Genomic DNA, 20,876 nt, shown 5'->3' on the forward strand with positions numbered 1-20,876 from the left:
TAGGTAAGCTTATTTACAAGTAGCTTAAGAAGGAAAAAAAAGGGTAATTTTGCTTAAAGATTCTACCACAAAGAAGAAATAGTTTAGAGCCGTCTGTACTGTCTTTTCCAAATAATATCACAGAGAGTAGGGCTTGAAGACAGCCTTACACATGGATAATGGAGCATCTTTATCACCATTAAACACTTACTGATGTACTAACACCCTCATCAAAGTAGAATAGCTATTCCAGCTGGGATTGCAGAGTGACTTTCCGTGAGATTGGCTTATGTCACAATAGCACACGTACAGTTCTGTGGGAAAGAAACACTTATCCATTTGAATCTATAAACACTGTATTCTGTCAAATATCATAATGATTTTAGAAAATTATTTTCTAGTATTTTCAGTTCAAAAATCTGTAAGTTTAGAAATTTGCTACAAGTTAGCTATAAAAAAATAGACTATACAGCCATGTTCAATGATCCCATGAAAGACTTTTGAGTTGATACATTGTTAAATTTGTCATAGAAGCCTGCTACTATATAATTTTAGTTCTAGCTTAATTTATATGGGCATATTATTTGTATCTCAGATTGCAAGTAGCTTTCAGAAACATTTCAGAGGTTTTTTTTTTTTCTGGATTATTTGTTAGTTTAGAATTTTGCTTTATGAAATGCTGGTTTCCTCAGTGTTTGTCCAATATTTGTAAGATGGGTATACTTCTTAGTTTTACAAGGCTCGAATATTTTTGTTAATACGCTTACTAAAATATTCTTTAGAATTTAAGATACTATGAACTTTTTGGTATTATAAACCTCATTGGTAAAAATACTGTAAACCTCAGAGGATCTGGAAGTTCGCACAGTGTTTTTAAGATACTATCTTTGATGTTTGATGGATGTGGTATATTTAAGATACTGAGAGTTGGCTGGCTGTTTTGTGACAATTGCCCAAAGTTGTGCTTGGAGCCCTGGGAAGTGATCTGCATTTTATGTTTTGTGTGGAATTGTAGAAGGAACCCCGGGACAAGAACTTAGCAATAACCAGCTTTCCCTCTGCCAGCCAGAGTGCAGCAGTCCACACTTGTTTCTATTTCCTTCTTAAGGCAGAAAATCCATTAGTTCCTAAGGAAATCAAGGCATGTAAATAGTCAAGTGAAACTTACAGAATATCACACCAATGCCATCCAGATGTTCAGTTGTATAGACATTTTAAAAGAATGAAAAAGAACAAGGCTACAATAAGCAAAGACAACTAGGAGCGAGAATTAACACAGTAATGAAATCTGCATGTACATAGTCATGAGAAACAACATGACTCATGGTTTCTGGGATTCTGGATATATAGACTATTTTAAGTCATCTTTAACTGACTGTACTCGGAACTTTGTGAAATGCTTTGAGACCACTCAGGGTATCTGTTAGCATCATCTCTCACTGCTTCTCTGCAGTGAAGTTCATATCCGGGAGCCTGAGCAATTCTGTTTAGTGACCCTACTGTTCAGAGCATTATGTAAACCTTCGAGAAACAGGATTTGAGTTAGCAGAAAAGGTTGGTGTTAAACATAAGAGGTAGCTATGGAAGGATCCCCAAAAATGTGATTCTAAAAAGTAGTTATGTGTTCTCATATTGTTTATTATTTTCATAGGCGTCTGTCTGTCCTCATATTTTTCTGTTGATTATTTTGTTTCAGATTTCAAGATGAATACTTTTCTTCCTGTATTTACTAACAACTATTTCTAACACTTTCCTAATTCATATGTTATATACTAAAATGATTTAGTATCTTTATTTTCTGCTGGAGCATAAGGTCCAGGAGGAAATATATCCCAACAACATTGTTTATTACCATATTTAAGTTTCTGTCCAAGGGCCTGGATCTGATATGCTCCAAAAATTGTGGTCTTAAATACTTAATTCAAACCTGTTCTTAGACTTGAAAATTTTTTATTAAAATTCTTATATTAGTGGCAAAGATGGTGCTCATCTTTAATCCTAGTACTTAGTAGGCAGAGGCAGACAGATCTCTGTGAGTTTGAGGCCAGTGTGGTCTACAAAGTGAGTTCTAGAACAGCCAGGATACTCAGGAAAACCCTGCCTTGAAAAAAAAATTATTATACTAGTAAGAATGAAAGTGAAATGAACCTGCAGGAACACGAGGACAGGAGCACAGAGCCGACTTGTTATGCCTACGTCACTGGTTCTAGAATAGTGACAACAGGGTAGACCGACACAGTAAATAGTGAGTGACTCGTTAGGTACGAAACCACGACATTCATTAAAATAACATAATCAAATTGAACAGGAGTGTATATAAAAGAAATTAGATACGTTGGATGATTATTTAGAATATTTTTGCTGTCAATTACATGGAAATGATTCAGTGTAATCTACACCTTGATAATCTTCTTAAATAAAACATCTTATTTAGGCATAGAACTTTTGATTTAATAATAAATGATTTCAAGTTTTTATATAAGCAAACATTAAATAATAATGGCCTATAAGATGAAATACAACTTTTATATATTGACTGTTCTTGGGTATCTGTAACATCTAATGGTGGAACTGAGCACTAGAAGTTAGTTTTTAAGCATTTGAATTGCTTTTGTGTTGTTTCAGTTTTAATGAACAATATGAATATATACATACATATATATTTTTAATTTAGTGCCCCAATGCCATACCTGATTGGAATACACTCCAGTCTCATAGAGGTAAGTATCTTTCTCAGTAAGATAGTTATGAAACTGATTTTTTTAGAAATAATGGGTAAAAGTTTTATTTAAAGCTTACTTGACTAATGCTGGGATGTACTAGATTGACATAATGGATGTATGTAGGGGGTCATTTTCAGAAGGTGCCAATGAAATCCATTCACTTTGTGCAGTCTACTTGTTTGCCCTGTGGTGGCATGAAACCTGTGGAAATGGTTGTATTTTAAGTCATGTGGTCAGTTTTCAATACCAAAATCGTTCCCTGATGAACCACTGAGTTTTTGCAACTTGAGATTTTTTGTATTTCACTTTTAGTACAATATTTTGTAATTAAACTTTATGTGCTAATGAGTCACCAAGTCAGTGTTCTTTTACACGACTTCATTATTTCCAGTTTGTCACCTGATTTGTCAAAATGTGAGTTTAACATAATAGTGATAAACTTATTAAATAGAGTGTGGTAGGTCATTCCTGTGGGGCTAGTCCTTAAGAGACTAAGAAAGGAGTCCCACAGTGCTAGGCAGCCAGGACTTCCATGCCAAGTAGAACTAAAGAGAAGATCAGGTGTAGACTTTTCTAAGCTCAAAGTTTCTGTCCTGCTGTTAGAGATGAATTTAGTAGTTATTTTTCTTTTTATACTGTTATCACATTTCAAAATGATTTTTGTTGCTTCCTTTATTCCTAAACTGAAACTTCTTAAACTTTAAACACTTGGGTTGCAGTCAATGAGATTCGCAGAAAACATGTCATGTGCACATTGACATGTGTGTGCATTGGTGTATACCTTTAATCTCAGCACCCAGGAGGCAGAGGTAGACTGATCTCAGTGAGTTGGAGGCCAGCCAGGTCTACAAAACAAGTTTCAGGAAAGCTAGTGCTATAAAGAGAAACCCTGTCTCGAAAAACTAAATTCAAAACCAAAACAAACAAAAACCAAAAAGAAAGAAAGGAAGGAAGGAAGGAAGGAAGGAAGGAAGGAAGGAAGGAAGGAAGGAAGGAAGGAAGGAAGGAAGGGAGGGGAAAAGGAAAAGGAAAAAAGGAAAAAAAAACGACGTATAAATTACCAAAAGGCTAAAACATGAGATTTGAGCCAACTGAGTGGTGGTGTGCTTGCTGATGTCCGTTTCAAGCATACACATTTGTCTTTTGCTGATTGTACAGAGTAACATAAACAATGCAGCACTGTTGCTAATGAACACACTGATGAACTGGGTGTGATTTTCCTGCTAATTCCAACACTAGTCTTTCCTATGATTAGAGAAGATTCTTACTAAGAGAGTCCTATCCCTGAGAGAGCTTTAATTGTACATGTTCTCAAGTTTGGGGCTCCCCCCTTTTTTGGAAAATTCTAGGACAATAGCAATAATTCTTTTGTTCCATTATTACTGAAGTATAGATTTTAATGCATTTTAGTAGGTTTAACACGTTTTTAATATTGAAGTCTCAGTGGGATAAATTTGTGACTCCTTCTATTTTATGAATTTTAAGAAACTATTATAAGCCAAGGATACAATGTATGAAATGAGGCATGAGCATATAGATATTTACTCTGTGATTAGATCAGGAAGTAGATAAACTGAATTTCGTAGATTGACTTTCATGAAATGATTTGTTTGTATTTTTTTTCTTAAAAGTAACAGTTTGATTTTCATGACTTCCGTAACTAAATGTATTAGTATCACACAGAATTTTATAATGTATTTACTTATAGAGATGAAAATAATTTAAAATTGAAGAGAGTACCTAGTAGTTTTACATTAATTTTGGGTGTGTAGAATGTTTCTACAATCTTTATTTTCATTTATTTATTTATTTATTTATTTGAAAAAAAAATTTCTGCCTCCTCCCAGCCTCCCATTCTACAATCTTTAAAATGAATAAATTATGCCTTTTCCAATTATGATGATTGAGGAAGTACATTAGCTATATCATTTAATTTATCACATACTTATTAACGACTTACAAAGAAATTTTAAATTTAAAATAATTCTTAGAAAATTTATAATTAAATGGTCTATTGCCATACCACCCTGAAGGCGCCTGATCTCGTCTGATCTCAGAAGCTAAGCAGGGTCGGGCCTGGTTAGTACTTGGATGGAAGACTGCCTGGGAATACTGGGTACTGTAGCCAAAAAAAATAAAATAAAATAAAATAAAAATAAAAAAAATTAAATGATTTTCTCCCTCTATCTTTTCTGGAAGCAGATTTTTTACTTTCTGAAAGTAACGGCCATTCTAGCTTCAGTGGCCACTTGGATTAGAGTGTGGGAAGTGTGCGCGCCTTCAGTGATGTGCTTGTTTGTTAGCCTGCACTCGGTGTGTAGCCAGGGAGGAGAAGGTGCGAATCACGTAAACTACAGTGAGATGACAATTCATTCTTCATTATGTCACTATCAAACAGTTTTAAATTAATAGTTTTATTTTTTCATTTTATTTATAATATATGTTTCAAAGGGAATTTAGACCTTTCCATAGTTAATATACAAGACAGCGCTGAGTAACTTTTTGCCTTTGTCTAGCAATTGCATCTATTTTTGGAAAATAATAAAGAAGACCTATTGTCCTTTTGGTCATTAGAGTCTCAGCTAATATTACTAATTATATAAAATTCTCCAAGTTCTAAAGCATGAAATTAATGCTCTTTGAAACTTTCTTTCACTTGTTTTTATATAATTGTGAGTAAAGAATGATGAAAACATGTCTTTTCAAAGAAGAAATTTATTTCTGAAATAAGGAAAACCAGTTTTATTTTCCCAGCCTTCAGGGTGAAATTAGTGCTGCCTAATGTGTAACTGAACTTGGAAGCTGCAGATACAAGGGTGAACTTGTTTGTTTTCATCTGTACCAGACTCTGAATTGCAATGTTGTTCCCCTTTCGTAAGGTTCTGTGCTGGCTGCCCTGAGCCATTCCAGTACATTAGTGAGCATACTATACATAGCCGCAGTGTGTACAGGGGTAAGAGACACACACTCAGCACACCCCATAAACATATGAGATCTAAAAATATAAGACTGAGGAAAAGTTCTATTTCTGACTTGCATGCCTCGGTCAGGAAGTCACAGCTAACACTTGATTTGGACAGAAGAAATAGAGTGCTAATATCAGCATTTTCAGATAGTTAAGTTGTAACCTACTTCCCCTTTTGCTTATATAGATTTATTCTATTTCAGTTTCAGTTTATTTATTAATAATGAACAGAATTTTTAAACTTTTATTGAGTGGTCCCTTGAACAAAATTTAATATTCAGTCAATATCTGCCTTAAGTGAAAAACAATTCAAAAGGTCTACATATCATTTTAATACTATTCAGTCTTTTGTTCTAATGTCATCAAAAACATCTTGGTGGCAAATAGTTCTTATTTGAAAGTATTTGAACAAATCATTTCCCATTGGAAAAGATGAGGTTTAGTCTTCTGAATTATATCAATTTTTCCAGCATGAGAACATCACAGAAAGTTAAATGCTCATCATATTATGACATACTTTTTCTAAGCAAATAGCACATATGTTTTGCTTATAAATTGTTATTAAAATTATAGATAATACGCATGATGACCGAGTTATGCATTTAGACCTTTTAAACATCTGCAGGAAAAGGAAAGGAAATGACCTTAATTTTAGACATCTCTTTAGAATGTCATTTATATCACCAGAATGATTTCTTGATAATAACTTAGAGGTAGCATCTTTTAATTCTGATTTTTTATTCATTGGAATATTTTTTCCAAGACGGATTTTAGATCCATTATCCCTTGAGAATATACAGTCTATGTTTTAGATTTTTAAACCCATAGAAATTCTTCATCCCCAGTCATCATTTCTGTAGGAAATTTAACATTTATCTGAATACTCAAAAGATTTGAAATCCAAAATGGATCAAGGACACTTTAATTGAATCAACTTGTAAGAAAATAATTGGTTAAACTAGTTTAAAATTGAAACATTTAGCCAGTGGAGCTTGCCTTTAATCACAACATTTGGGAGGCAGAGACAAGAGGATCTCTGTGAGTTCAAGATTGGCCTGGCCTACATCATATTCCAAGACAGCCAAAGATACTTAGAGAGACCTCCCCCTTTTCAGAACTATATTGATGCACTTAACTAAAAGTGCTCCACCAAAATTACCACCTTCCGGTTCTGCCAGTTGGCCTGTATGAAGGGGAATTCTGGATTTCGTGGCTGGATTTCATTGCTTGAGTACATCATTACCCTGAGGAATGTTGCCACAGTAGGGTTCGGTGTTTTAAGTAGGTATGTGAAACAGAAAATAAACTATATTCTCTCTCAGCTATGACAATTTTGATATGATTTTTATAACTTTCCTATTTGTAAACCTATTGAGATACCATTTTACTAAATCTCCAACAACATGGAAAGATAAATCAATCTGATGAATTGTTAAATTTTGTCTTTTTTTTTTGGAGCCAGGGTTTCTTTGTGTAACACTGCCTGTCTTAGAACTCACTGTCTAGACCGGGATGGCCTCTGCCTCCCAATGCTGGCATTATAAATGTTGCTCTTTACATACGAATTCACATGAGGACATAATTGGCAAATTACATATTAGTAGTCTCTGCATCGTCTTCTCATTTCACTTCCAGTCCTGCTCATGGATGCACATTGGTGTGGCCATATGGGGACATTTGTTTACATAAAATGTACTTCAGTACTATAGTCATCATTATTAGTTTATTTCTCTCGCCAATGTATTCATGCTAAAACCAGGTTGACCCTGGAAACAATTTTCCGTATTATAAGTTTGACATTGAAATGATAAAAGCTACAGCTTTTATATTTTTATGCACCTCTTCTTATTTTATAAGTGTTGTGCTAAATGTTTGGCAGCCATTTTAATTGGTATTAGATGAGGAAATTTTCTACTCCAAGCATTCTAATCAAATAATTTTGGATACATTATAGTTAAATTTCCTTTCTCAGAAAGCAAAGTTGTTTATATTATTTTATAATATTGAATTTCCCTCTTTAATTTTTCCAAGCTGCACTAAGATAATTTTTTGTTTCCAAACGCATCATAAATTTGTACAAAAGATATAATGAGATCTTTTCATAATTGTGTTTTTTAAACAGAAAGTGAAAAATAAATCATTGGAAGATGTTGTTGTGTTAAATGTTGACACAAACACTTTAGAATCACCATTTAATGACTTGAGCAACCTACCCAGTGATGTGGTAAGTCCAAGGGATGTCTGTGGTGAGCAAGAATGTTTGTTGGTGGACCCTCAAGTTACTGCTTTCCACTTTGTATCTGAGCCTTTAAAGTCGGTCTATACAAGGGTTTTAAGAAGAACCTATGTAGCTTCTATTTTTAATATTTTACCTTTTGGCAGTTGAGGTTTTAAATAGAATGCCGTGTTCCTTATTGTAAAAACGGGATCATAATTAAAAAGCTAGATGCATTCATTACGCAGAGTTTCTTTAACATTGAGTCCCTTCATCTCGTCTTAATCATTGTATTACAAAGTAGGCATTCTGTCTGCCTGGTGGCATGTCTTGCAAAAGAACGAGAGAGTTTTTGAAGGCAAGAAGAAGAAGGGGCCAATTATCGGCTTTTGCTTCCCTGCCACCTGCCAGCGCTTTTCCTTTTAATTAATGATCTGATGGCACTGGTCAATATAATAAGAAATGCTTGTACAGTTGGGGTCAGAGAATTCTGGCTTTGATCTCTCTCAACTTTCTGAAACATTTATTTGTTTTCTCTAAATTATTTCAGTTTTATTTTAATCTTTCCTGTCCTGCTGAGGGCCACAAGAATGAAAACCTACAGTTTGTCATCTCCTTTGGCAGAGCAAAGAATGCTTACTTCGAATTCTATTTGTAAATTAAACTGCAAACCCAGTTTGTCATAAAAGACATCTGATCCTTTTGAAATAATGAAAACTGTCTTTTGTCTGTAAAGCTGATAAATTAAGTGCCGGTTCTCTTCAGGTCTTTGATCTTGTGGATGGTGTGTGTGTGTGTGTGTGTTTTAATGGGATATATTCTGTATTTCTTATTAAATAATTTATGTAAAATTGCCGTTGTTGGCTTTTGTGTTCTTTAATAAAGGGCAAAATTGCAAACTTGTGCTATTTCTGTATATATTTGATGACTATTTATATGTTTTTATAACATAGTTATAAGTTTAAAATATCTCCTTTCTTTAAAAGAAGCCCTCAAAGTGTTCATTCTTCTCAACATTATTAAAATTTGAGAATTGAAAGTAAACTTTGCAATAAATTTTTCTCTATTTTCTTCATTATGAAGGAGTTTTAGAAGGTGAATTTAAAACTCTAAAGTTTAAATAATACATTAGTACTAGCCTAGATTGTTCCTATGGATAATGATAGGAAAATGGGAATTTAATATCAAAGCCAAAATGCTTACGCTTATCAATAACCAGCCCAGTCCCTGACCTTTAAGCTCATTAGACTGAGCTGTGTATTCTCTGCAGTAAAACTGTGTGAACCATCCAGACTCAGACCAGCCGAAACTGTTTTTCTCTCAGCTTAATGCAGCCGGGGGCTTCGTCATGAATTCTGCAGAGACTGGACTGCTATTAAGGATATACTATGTATCTAGAAATCCATCCAAGTAGTTTTCAATGGATGGAGAAATCCTTACGAAAACAGAATCCAGCTTTTCAAAACATTTTAATTATGGCATACACATTTTTTACTGTTATGTTTACTAAAAAGAAGACTGAGAGAAACTCTGCCTTTCTCTGGATTGAGCCTTTGAAGTCTCAGCATAGTGGGAATCCCTTTTAACTGAGAAGTACTTTGCTTGTAGATTTTTTTTTTGTAATTAAGATTTAAATGTATAGGAATGCTAAGCGACGTTCACAGATGTACGGATACACATAGAGGTTACAAAAGAAGCGGTGTGCTCTGATTTAGCACTACATTCAGCTAACCGCCATTGTGCGCATGTTGGAAAAGGAGCACCGGCTTCTAGTGCAGGCAGATTGCAAAGGTGCTGCCATTTGAAGGCCACAGACGTGCCGACGGCTGAAGACTCGGCGAGTAAAAGCTCTGAGATAGAGCAAGGGCTGTGTTGAAAATAAGAGGTCTTTTCAAGTCGTGGTGATTTTCTAAAATATTTTAGACAATTGTTCATCTCATCTTTAATAAAGTTCTCATTTTCATCAGTTTTTCAAGGCTGCCCTTTAGAGCGCTACACAGTTTAAAATGGCCAATGTTTTAAATAAGATCTGATAAAATCCTGAATGATAACTGAATTTTTGTGTGTGATTTACATTAATACACATTTTTGAAGCTTGAAAGGTATCACTATTGGCATTGTTTGATTAGTTAGTAAGTTAACTGAGATTTAAAAGGAGGCCCCTTTGAAAGCATCCCCCAAAGCATTTAAATTATGCTCACAGGCCGGGTGACTGTGTGTGCATGTGCACTCTATTACTGTGCCACATTGACCAGTGGCCGCGGCTGCCCAGAGGTCAGTGGTCACAGTTGTCCTGAATTACTAGCTCTTTTTTCCTGTGGACCCTCTGGTGCGTTGCATGCTGTAATCTTCTTAATGGCTTCATTCCAATATTCACACATAATATTTTAGATTTATTGACTGTTAGAAATACTACCACGCCAGTAGCACTTCCGCCGCTCTTAGGGTATTTAAAATTGGAAAAATAAATCAGGGCATGCCTCAGGAATCCTTTGTTTTCCTTTTGGGAGGGAAAAAAACCACCTTTCTTCCTGTTTTCTGACAGAAACACTTGGCTTTTGATTTCATCATTTCACTGTAGATTTGGATCATCAAAACAAAACAAAATCTAGATGTTTTATTGGGAATGATTTTAAGGGTATTATTTCATAAAAAAAACTTTTGAAGACAGTGACACATTGAGACTCTTTTACAGCTTGTATATGGAAGTATTGTGATTTTAGTAATATGCCATGTAGACATTTTCAAACATATGTAGTTGGAATATTTTAAATAAAAGAGTAAACTTTAGGGCCAAATAACCATCAATCAAAGTTAGTGTTCTGGTGGTGTGTTTATGAGAACGGGAAGGCAAGTTCAATTATATATAACTGGGTAAATTTCAGATGAGTTCATTTAATTTCAGAAAATGAACTATTGAAATCCCTCATTCCATATATTTATAGACAGACTTAGTTTAATTATGTAGCAACTTAAAACTTTGTATTTCTTACTTTTACCACTCATTTTGATTTTTGTCATTATTAGTATTTTATAATAATTTGGGAAATGTTACTATTCATAAAGTAAGAAGGTAACATATTTACTTGCTGGAAAATTAGGCTAATAATCAGAATTATAGTATGATTTAGGAAGTATGTTCTCATAAGAATGTTAAGACCAGCAATTCTAAACCAAGTCTTACAGATGAGAGCTGCTGAGAGTTGACTGACGTCTGACAAAGCTACTTGTATTAGAATATTCATTACAACAGGCAAGTGGTCTTTGCATAACCATCTTTTGATAATTCTTATTTATTAAAGAACATGTTCTTATTTTGGTAGACAGACGGAGGCACAGGAAGTATGCTGTCGATTGGCTAGAGCTGTAGTGAATAAGGCTGGTCTTTGTTTTTCTGCCTCCCAGGAAGTGGGATACACATTCATGAGTAATGGATAGACATAGCTACAGTTTCTTTCTCAAGCAGCTTGCAATTCTTGTCTTTTTAGAGGAATAGCAACATGTTATATTTGATTTAAAATTTTTCAGTTTTTAAAGATATTTTTATCTAGCAAATACTCTTGTTGGAAAATAATTGTTTCGTATGATTAAAGTTAGTGAAAGTGTCTATCACCTTTACATGTTATTCTGTGTAATGACCAGTATAGTTGAGTATAGTTGTCAGACATCCACTGTGCACCTTTACATGATTGCGTAGGGGCACGCTGTGATAGAATAGCTAGGTTTTGGTATAAAATCGTGTAAATTCTAAAGTATTAGGAAACACTTTTTATAAATGTTCTTTTGTAAACTCTTACACTTGTTACACTGAAATTTTAAAATATCCTTTGAAGGAATATGCTAATGATTTAATTGTGATATGAAGGGGAAAAATCACCAAACTCACAAGGAACCTAAAGAACTAGAGAAAACTTCCAAAACACAAACTTGAAATTAAAATTTTAAATAGCTACATTTAAGAGAGTTTATTTGTAAATCAGTTTAGAAAAGGATTTTAAAATTAATTTAAAATTATAAAGTATATAAACTAATCTCTTGTGGCCATGGATTTTATCAATAAATGTTTAATTGACTGACTCGATCCTCTAATTTAATGAGAAGGCTTTAGCGAGTTAAATGTCAGAGTTATAGGAAGATAAGGCCCGGAGACTATGATTTCTGTTCCAGGCATGTCGCAGCTCTGCTGTGATCCTGATGGTGTGAATGGTCAGGGAAGCCTCCAGCAAACGCCTGCGATGGTCCATGCTGTACATCTTCAAATTACAGCGTGGCATGGAGAACATTTAATGTTTAGAACAGACTTGAGGAACCGAATCTGGTTTCAGTTTTTCCTTGAAGACGTCTACGCATGCCCATCCTCATCTGGCATCTGTTCTCCAAACCTCTGCCTCGCCAGGCTCTATGGTGTGCTTTGGGAGTAGTAAGCACTGGACGAGGGAGTGCAGATGAGAAAGAGTTACACCGTTTAAATACCTTGACACAGAAGTTTGCTTTTACAAATCTCTGTGTAGTTATCATCCAGTATATTATACAAGGATGCTTTTATTTGATTCTCATAATGGAAAAACAAAAGAAACCCAGAACATTCTGTACTATTTTCCTACAATATAACATTTTATTTCCTGCCTGACTGGAAAAGCCCTTGCTGCGATGGAATTCTAATTGTCTGTGAAAACTCATTCTTTTTAAATGATTATTTTCATAGATGTGATCATTTCTAAAGTAAATTTTTTGTTGGCTATTACAGATTTTACTATTTCCCTACTTTCTCTCATGGTATATTTTCAGTATACAAGACTTAGATATGAAGAAAGGGAAAAGAAAATACACCCCAACTTTAGATGTGCTTGAGAATATCTCAGAACTCTACTTTTCTCTCACTTGAGTAAGAGCTAGCCCAACTTTGGGGACTCTCCTCTTTATATCTATTTTGTCCTTAATAAAGTTAATTCATTGCTGCCTGTTTTACGGGCTGTAAGAGTTCATCTCCCCATGTGCTGTATTAGCAGCATTCTTTTCTGTTTCTTTATTGCTAATGAGGAGTGGCAAGAAATGGCGCACTTTCCTTTTCATCCTTTGACGTTGTCTACCGTTTATCCTACTCCTGAAAAGCCTTGCCTCTCCCATACTCTAGACAGTGTTGTGATATGCAATACTTAGTGTGTTGTCCTCGGAACTGTTCTAAATTTTGCTTGTATCATGAGGACTTGGTGAACTTTGAAGTGAATTATGATCCTGACGCCCATTGCAGATGCTCTGCTCGAGTAGCCTAGAGTTAAGGTAAATCATGTCTGGAACAGGTGGTTTTGCTCACTTTATGTACTCTTTGAGGCATTCATTGGCTCAGCGTGTATTTATCAAGCGCGTACTGCGTACCCATATCATGCCGAGAGCTGATAATATAATGGCAAATTAGAAAACACATATTTCAACTTAAAGACACACATTACTTTGACAGGCTCTTCTGGTCTGGTATTATTATAGATGTTGACAGATGTTATAAAGAAAAGGAACAGTTGCACTTGAAGAGATTGTCATGACAGCCCTAGTTCATTGAGTCAGGGAGATAGGCCTGTTCTAGGCTTAGATGCAGGGAAAATAAAGTGTTGACCTTTGTAGTCCCACAGAAATTGCCTTTTTATAGTAATGCACAAAGTTTTAAGAGCTCAGTGTTCCCTGGATTAATATGGCTGTTCCCTTTTGGCCTGACCAGAACTTTATAAGATGTCAGCTCATGGAGGGCTGAGCTTCTGGTTCACCAGCACGAGCAGCTGCAGAAGCCAGTTTAGTCTTTGTTTTCTTCATATGAGTTACACATGCTTTTGTATAACACTTTTTTTGTTTCTACTTTAAGTGATAAGTCAATTAGGGCACAACTTAAAATACCATAACAAAAAATTCAGAAGTTTTGATCCATACTTTTTATTGTTTTATTCATTACCAAATGGCCAGATCTGAAAGTACAGATATAAGAATCATTGTACAGACTGAGCAGGTTAGTTATAGGAATGTGTATATACATTCCATATATTATTACATACATTATACACACACGTATATATGCATATAACAACTATTAATGAAACTATTCATGATAAATAAGTTTTTATTTATTATATAATAATTCAAAGGAAAGCTGTCGAGAACTGTAGGAACCTTCCATCTTCAAGGTATGGCATCAATTCCAGGGTTAAGGTACCTGTTCATTATTTGTTCTCTACTTCCTAAGAAAGGAGAAATCCAGGTAAGGTACATACAACCTAGTTCCTATTCCATTTGCCTGGTTCTACACCAGGTCATAAGGGAAATAACTAGGTTATCCTATTTATTCAAAATTTGGGACTAACATTTAGAAGATGTTGAGGACCGATACATGTGGACTGACACAGCTGAAGTGAACATGACTTTGATCAAGCTTACATACCATTTTTATCAGCACAAAAACTTAGATAAGGCTTCCATAACACAGCTAAGTTCATCATGTCCTTCTTTAATGGTGGCCTACTTAGTGTGTCTAAGTATGCCTCTTTAAAATTATGGTTCCATTTATAGACATGTGTATGTAGTTCTTTCTATATAAATATAACCTGCTCAGTCTATATAGTGTTACTTGTGTGTTTCCTAGGTGACTACTTGCTATTGGATAGTTAATTATGTTCTTCCCACTTAGCATTTCTTAATCACCTGGAGTTCTTCATCTAGGGTCGAGGGCTTGGGATTTTCTCTGTCCACGTTAGCATGCCTATTGGTATTATTCTTACTCGACTTCTGTTTAGGCGTTCATGTTGGCAAGACTTTATGGCTGTAGCTTCCTACATTTGTAGGAGTCAGAATCTTACAGGAAACTCCCTGTTCCTTTGGCTCTTACAATCTGTCCTCTCTTATGGAGTGATTCCTTAGCCTTAGGTTCAAGAATTGTCTAGTAGATGTATCAGTTGGGAATGGCCTCCACAATTCTGTATATTGATGAGTTGTGGTTTTCTGTAATGGTTTCCTTGTTGATAGGTGAGAATAACACTTATAATTAGTACTTAGAATGTAGTTAGGTATTCTGCTGTTTTAGTGAGGTATGGGTTATACTATCCGTAACTTAACTATTCCTGATAGTTAGCCATGACATGCATGCCATTTTTGCTCCCTTAGGAGAAGAGCCTTGCCATGCTGATCACCGTTGCTCCCTCGGGGTCAACATGTTGAGCTGCTCACTGTTGCTTTCTTAGGGCCTCCGTGCCATGCTGATCACTGTTGTAGCAGAACACTTTTATTCTTGCTGTTTACCATGATTCAGAACATAAAATAGAATATCTAGGTAAGGGTTGTTATTTTTCTTCATAACAATGATACTGTGGCCATGGATTCACCTATCAACTGTAGAAATGAAGAGAAATGCCCACTGTTTCTCTGCCAAGCACCCTGCAGATGTGCCCATCTGCACAGACCTCTACCAAACACCCTGCAGATGTGCCGTCTGCACAGACCTCTACCAAACACCCTGCAGATGCGGCCGTCTGCACAGACCTCTACCAAACACCCTGCAGATGCGCCCTTCTGCACAGACCTCTACCAAACACCCTGCAGATGCGCCCTTCTGCACAGACCTCTACCAAACACCCTGCAGATGTGCCGTCTGCACAGACCTCTACCAAACACCCTGCAGATGTGCCGTCTGCACAGACCTCTACCAAACACCCTGCAGATGTGCCGTCTGCACAGACCTCTACCAAACACCCTGCAGATGTGCCGTCTGCACAGACCTCTACCAAACACCCTGCAGATGTGCCGTCTGCACAGACCTCTACCAAACACCCTGCAGATGTGCCGTCTGCACAGACCTCTACCAAACACCCTGCAGATGTGCCGTCTGCACAGACTACTGACTTTTTGCATCATTATCATGCACACACACTCTTGCACTTCATTGCTAAGATGGAGAATGTGAACAGCCTGACCATGGCTCCTTGGCCATGGGTTCACACACTATTTTGTGCACTAGTTGATAAGACCAGGTCTTCTGCTCTTTGTAAGTTCTTGCTATAAGTACACAGTCACTGAAGCAGGGCGGTGATAGCGCATTTCTTTAATCCCAGCACTCGGGAGGCAGAAACTGGTGGATCTAAGTGAGTTTTAGGCCAGCCTTGAATACAAGAGCTAGTTCCAGGACAGGCTCCAAAGTTACATCAAAACCCTGTCTCGAAAAACAAACAAACAAACAAACAAACAAACAAACAAATAAATAAAATTTAAAAAATTCCTGCTTCTAATGCTGTGAATGACTGTGTGAATGTCCAATTGTCCTTGTACAAGGAGAGAAAGTGTCTATTTCTGAAGGTTTTTTCCATTAACGATTTTTTTGACATATGTATATATAACTAGATGGAAAATATATTTAGAGGCAGAAAATGGTCTAAAAATAAAGTTTAATAAAAGCTATGACATAATCTTTAGCAAGTGAAGAGTCAGTATAGCCCACTTTCTTAAGGAAAAAAGTGATTCGTGTTTTTTCAGTGTAACAGGATTTGTGACAACAACCCATGACCAAAGTCCTAAATATTTCTTGTGAACTCAGAGTTGCATGCTAATAGAAATTTGCAGGCCCAGAGGAGGATGTACATTTATTTCATACCTAAAGGTAGAAGCTTAGAACAGAAGTAGAAAATATTATTTCAAAGAGCAGGTGCTGAAAAGGGTGCAGAAGAGACACGGCCTAAATGTAAAATAAGTTTATATTATCTGAATTTTTAAATTATATTCAGATAATTATGTTTTGTTACTTTTACTTGTAATGAATATTAAAGTTCCAAGTTTTTTAACTTGAGCTCTTGACTGTTATAAATGCATTATTGAGATTTATAATTTATTCTTTACTATTAAAATATTTTGTATGCAAAAAAAATAAAAATAAAAACTTCTAAAAGTTAATTAGCACCAAAGGGCAGTGGTAACCATTGCTGATTTACAGCAGTGATCTAAAGGCCAGTGAGAACAGCAAGATTTGATACAGTCAGTTTATATTAGATTAATACATTTATTCCTAAAATGGATTTTTAAAAGCAATTTTATTTTGATATACTATTATTGAGCACTTGTATTCACACTTAGAAGTCTTGAATTCAGTTGCTCTTCTGGCTCCTGGAAATCATGTCTAGTGACAGTTATGTTGATCTAGAGCAAGCCAAGAAAATACATGAAATAATATAGAAACAAGTGAAGAAAAAGCACATTTTTTACTAGGAAGTTTTGCATCTAATACATTTATATAAGGTTAGATAGGACTTACCATAGCACTAATCAAGAGAAACACAATGAGATCCATATAGGTCATCACAAATTTTCTGGAAACCACATTCATAAATTCAAAGAATAGGCAAAATTGGTGTAATGATGTGTTTTATCTTCCTCTGCTCAGAACAGTGCTTTAAAATCTAGTCAACATAAAATTTGTTGTGAGTTTCCTTGTGTACAGACTCTTGTAGATGTGAGGCTTGCTTTTTACTTGGAGCAGGTGTGAACTTGGATGGGGACATTCTTTTGCTCATGTCCCTAATGGCTGCCGTTTTGGAAAGCATAGTTATAGAACAAGAGCTTTCTTTTTTCTTTCTTGCACTCTGGATACTAAAAGAGACGATCACCATGTGACTGTCTGTAGAAGTGAAGGTGCTGTCTTCCTTTGGTTGGGAAGGGCTCAACGCTGGGACTACTTCTCTGGAGTAGCTCAGATAAGGCTGTTCTGTTCAGGGCATGGTGAAGGGAAGGCTGGGGAGTGTGTGACGCCCCCCATTCCATGAGCATGTGCCGACTACCCAAACAGTTCCATTTGTTGTTTCTGAAAAGTACAACTTGAAGAACTTTATTTTGCAAAGATACAAGGCATAGCTTTTGTAAATAAGTGAAGCTTTTGTTTCATTTTTCTGTAGAAACGTTGGGAAAACCTCATTCTTTTAGTTCTTCTAATGTTCTTAACCATTGGATGTACATATCTCATAATCTTTATTGGAAGGACAGTAAGAGAATATATATTTTGTTATTTGTTTCTATTTTTTTAATCGAGAAAAGTACCATTTCAAGTCAGAATAAAGGACATTAAATCTGAAGCATGTTTGACTGCATTATTGTTTGTATATTTGGATTGCCCAAACTGAGTTTAGATTTTAATAACAAAAGCTTTCTCTGAAATGAAACTGGTTTAGCACTTTTTGGTCAAATGAATTAGGCTCTAAACTTTTATCTGAATCTGTAGAGCTTGGATATAAATTGAAAAGATCACAGCTATGGGGAGAAGACTTATACCACAAAGGCCTTTCTGCATAGATTATGAATACCATAACTCAATAATTTTTCAAAACTATAGTTATAATTGGACCCAATGGGGGTCTGTTTCTTTGATGAGATCACAGTAACTGTGACTTTACACTGGAAAATGTCACTACTGTGAAGGTTTATCACCTGTAGAGCTGGTCTTTCCTCTGATGCTGTGTTCATTTCTCATTAGCATTATTCAAAGTTTAGTTGTTAATTAGGTTCACACTTCAATTACAATCATCATCTACAAGAGTAGTCAGGACTGCTTGAACAAAGAAATAAAAATATTCCCCTTTGCACATATTTAAAGGATAATTGGTATTGTTTTATTATCTGGTAGTTTATACAGATAATATTGTGTTCAGGGAGCAATCTAGTTAAAACTTGTCTCTAAATTAGTTTTTATTTCCTTAAGAAAATAGAATGCAACCTCACATTTTTCTATTTAAAATGTATCGATAAGGAATGTATATGAAATTTGTTTTAGAGTGTACAGACTATGGTTTTTCTATTTTGATTGGAAGTAGTAAGTGAAGTGAATAAAAAGATAGCATCCTGAGTATGAGCTCACTTCCATCTGTGAGTCCACTAGCCTCTTACACTCCATTTCTAAAATGCATAGCACCCGAAATTGGACTAGGTGTGAAATATTGTAGCAGTTGAACAGCTTTTCAAATTTTTCATGTTATCGTATAAAAATTCTGTGTTTGCAGAACATGAGTATTTTGTTCTGCTTGCTGGTTGGTGTGGTAGTGATCCGGAGCTCCAGTCTAGCACATGGCAGTGGGACATCCTGGATGCTGCATTTGTATCACAGCTTTGCCCCTGAGTAGCCACACAATGAAAGCAAACTGGTTCTTATCTTTTGTCCCAAGTTTCTTCATTTATAAGCGATAAACTGAATGTTTTTCCTAAAATGTGGTGAAATTGAAATGAGACAATAAATAACATTTATTTTACATAAGTTCCCATTCGTGGCCGGTGTGACTTTATCTCTTCTCTATTTCCTTCTGATAATGATAAAAAGAGAAAATTACTTATGCAAATGATGCTTCCAAACAGAAAGTAAAATTGTAAATGATCTTGAAGGACTCCTAACAAATAACAATACCCAACAGAAACGAAGGCAACTGAACCAGCTTTATCTCTAAACAAGTAGACACACGTTATAATTGCTAAAAATCTGCAGGAAAGTGCCGCACAAGCAGTTTACTGTAAATAATTAAAGCTTATTTATGTCAAGAGGCCTTGGGAAAAAAGAGAGCATAAACCAATTTGCATTAGCACATTACTATCCTCTCCAGCTCTCGTTTCAATTAGCAGAGCAGCAGGTGCGTGGTGCAGCTAAAAAGATAAGCTCTCAGGGAGGAGGATGAATTTTGGCTGACCTGCAGACATTGCGCTTTGCCTGCTGATTGGGTTCGTACCTTGCTGTACCAATTTCTGAGGTGTTAATTTAACTGTTCCTCTCTGCCATGCAGGTCTCGGCCTTGAAAAATAAGCTGAAGAAGCAGTCCACGGCTACGGGAGATGGAGTGGCTCGGGCCTTTTTGAGGGCACAGGCGGCTTTGTTCGGATCCTATAGGGATGCTCTGAGATACAAGCCTGTAAGCATTCGTTTCATCTCTGTTGTAACTGATTTTCCATGGCCCCTTTGAATGAAGCAGGGAAAAGGAAGCATCTTCATATTACAAGCGAAGGAAGTATCATGGTTGCTGTTTAATCTCAGCCAAAAATGTGCTTCAGTGCATGCTCTGCTCCATCCGTCAGCTGCTGTCTCAGCCTTTTCATTTTTCTTAGCTGATATTCCCCAGGATCTTTGGCCTGTCGCCTATTGAAAGTTCTAGAAGTGGATTATTTATTTTTGAGTGAATTGATAAATTATATTCAAGCACTTACAATCACTTAATGATCTTATAATCACCAAGAAACTCATGGGGTAGGAGAACTTAATAGCTTAGTTATGGCAGGTGGAAATGGAAGGTAAGAAAATGAGCACTTTAAAACTTGGCCGTATTTGAATACTTTTTCTTCCTGGTTTATAACAGTTTCTGAAATGTGCTTGCCTATTTAGCATCTTGCCATTTATTTTAATTCTTTAAAAAGATTATCGAATTATGTTTAAGAATTTAGCTGATCCAAAATGGCACGAGTCAAGTGCATTTGTTTCTCTCTGCAATAGTTATTAAAAGCTGTTTAGGCAGGTTTTACAAACAATTTCTGTGAGACCATTCCATGACCAAATGACTAAGCTTATTATATATTTTTACGTTTGTGTTTTGTGTGTGTCTAGGCCTGCATGTGCCACAGTACGTATGTAGGGGTCAGAGGGACCTTCAGGGTGTCGCCTCTTTCCTTCCACTGTGTGAGTCCTGAAGAATTGGCTTCAGGTCCTTGGGTTTGGTGGCAAGCTCCTATCTCTGACCCAGATATATACATTTTAAGGGTGAAACTCATTGGGTTAAAAAGTATTTATACAGAGGCCTACCATTGATAGAATTCCATTGCTAGGCTACCTTTAACCCTTACTCTGTAGAATATTTGCAAAGTGAGAATTTTTTTATGCCATCCTGGCCTGTCTTCCAAAATTGACTTATGATCCTCTTGAACATTATGTATAGCAAATACAGATATGCATTATTCTTTCTAACTAGTCTTAGTGGTTCCCACCATCTAGCTCTCATGGATTTCAAGG

General features: G+C 35.8%; 1 protein-coding gene and 1 pseudogene across 4 annotated transcripts in view; both read left to right on the plus strand.

The window, feature by feature from the left end:
* Positions 1–20,876, plus strand: part of Dennd1b (DENN domain containing 1B) — a 210,468-nt gene that overhangs the window by 117,464 nt on the left and 72,128 nt on the right. For all 4 annotated transcript variants that reach the window (XM_075988141.1, XM_075988142.1, XM_075988143.1 and 1 more), the window contains 3 exons: positions 2,654–2,699; positions 7,790–7,891; positions 19,663–19,788. In XM_075988141.1, coding sequence (XP_075844256.1) covers positions 2,654–2,699; positions 7,790–7,891; positions 19,663–19,788 — 274 coding nt within the window. The remainder of the gene's footprint in view (positions 1–2,653; positions 2,700–7,789; positions 7,892–19,662; positions 19,789–20,876) is intronic.
* LOC142859259 (5S ribosomal RNA) lies at positions 4,712–4,830 on the plus strand (annotated as a pseudogene).

This window comes from Microtus pennsylvanicus, chromosome 10 (assembly GCF_037038515.1).
Source record: "Microtus pennsylvanicus isolate mMicPen1 chromosome 10, mMicPen1.hap1, whole genome shotgun sequence".
NCBI classification, from domain to species: Eukaryota; Metazoa; Chordata; class Mammalia; order Rodentia; family Cricetidae; genus Microtus; species Microtus pennsylvanicus.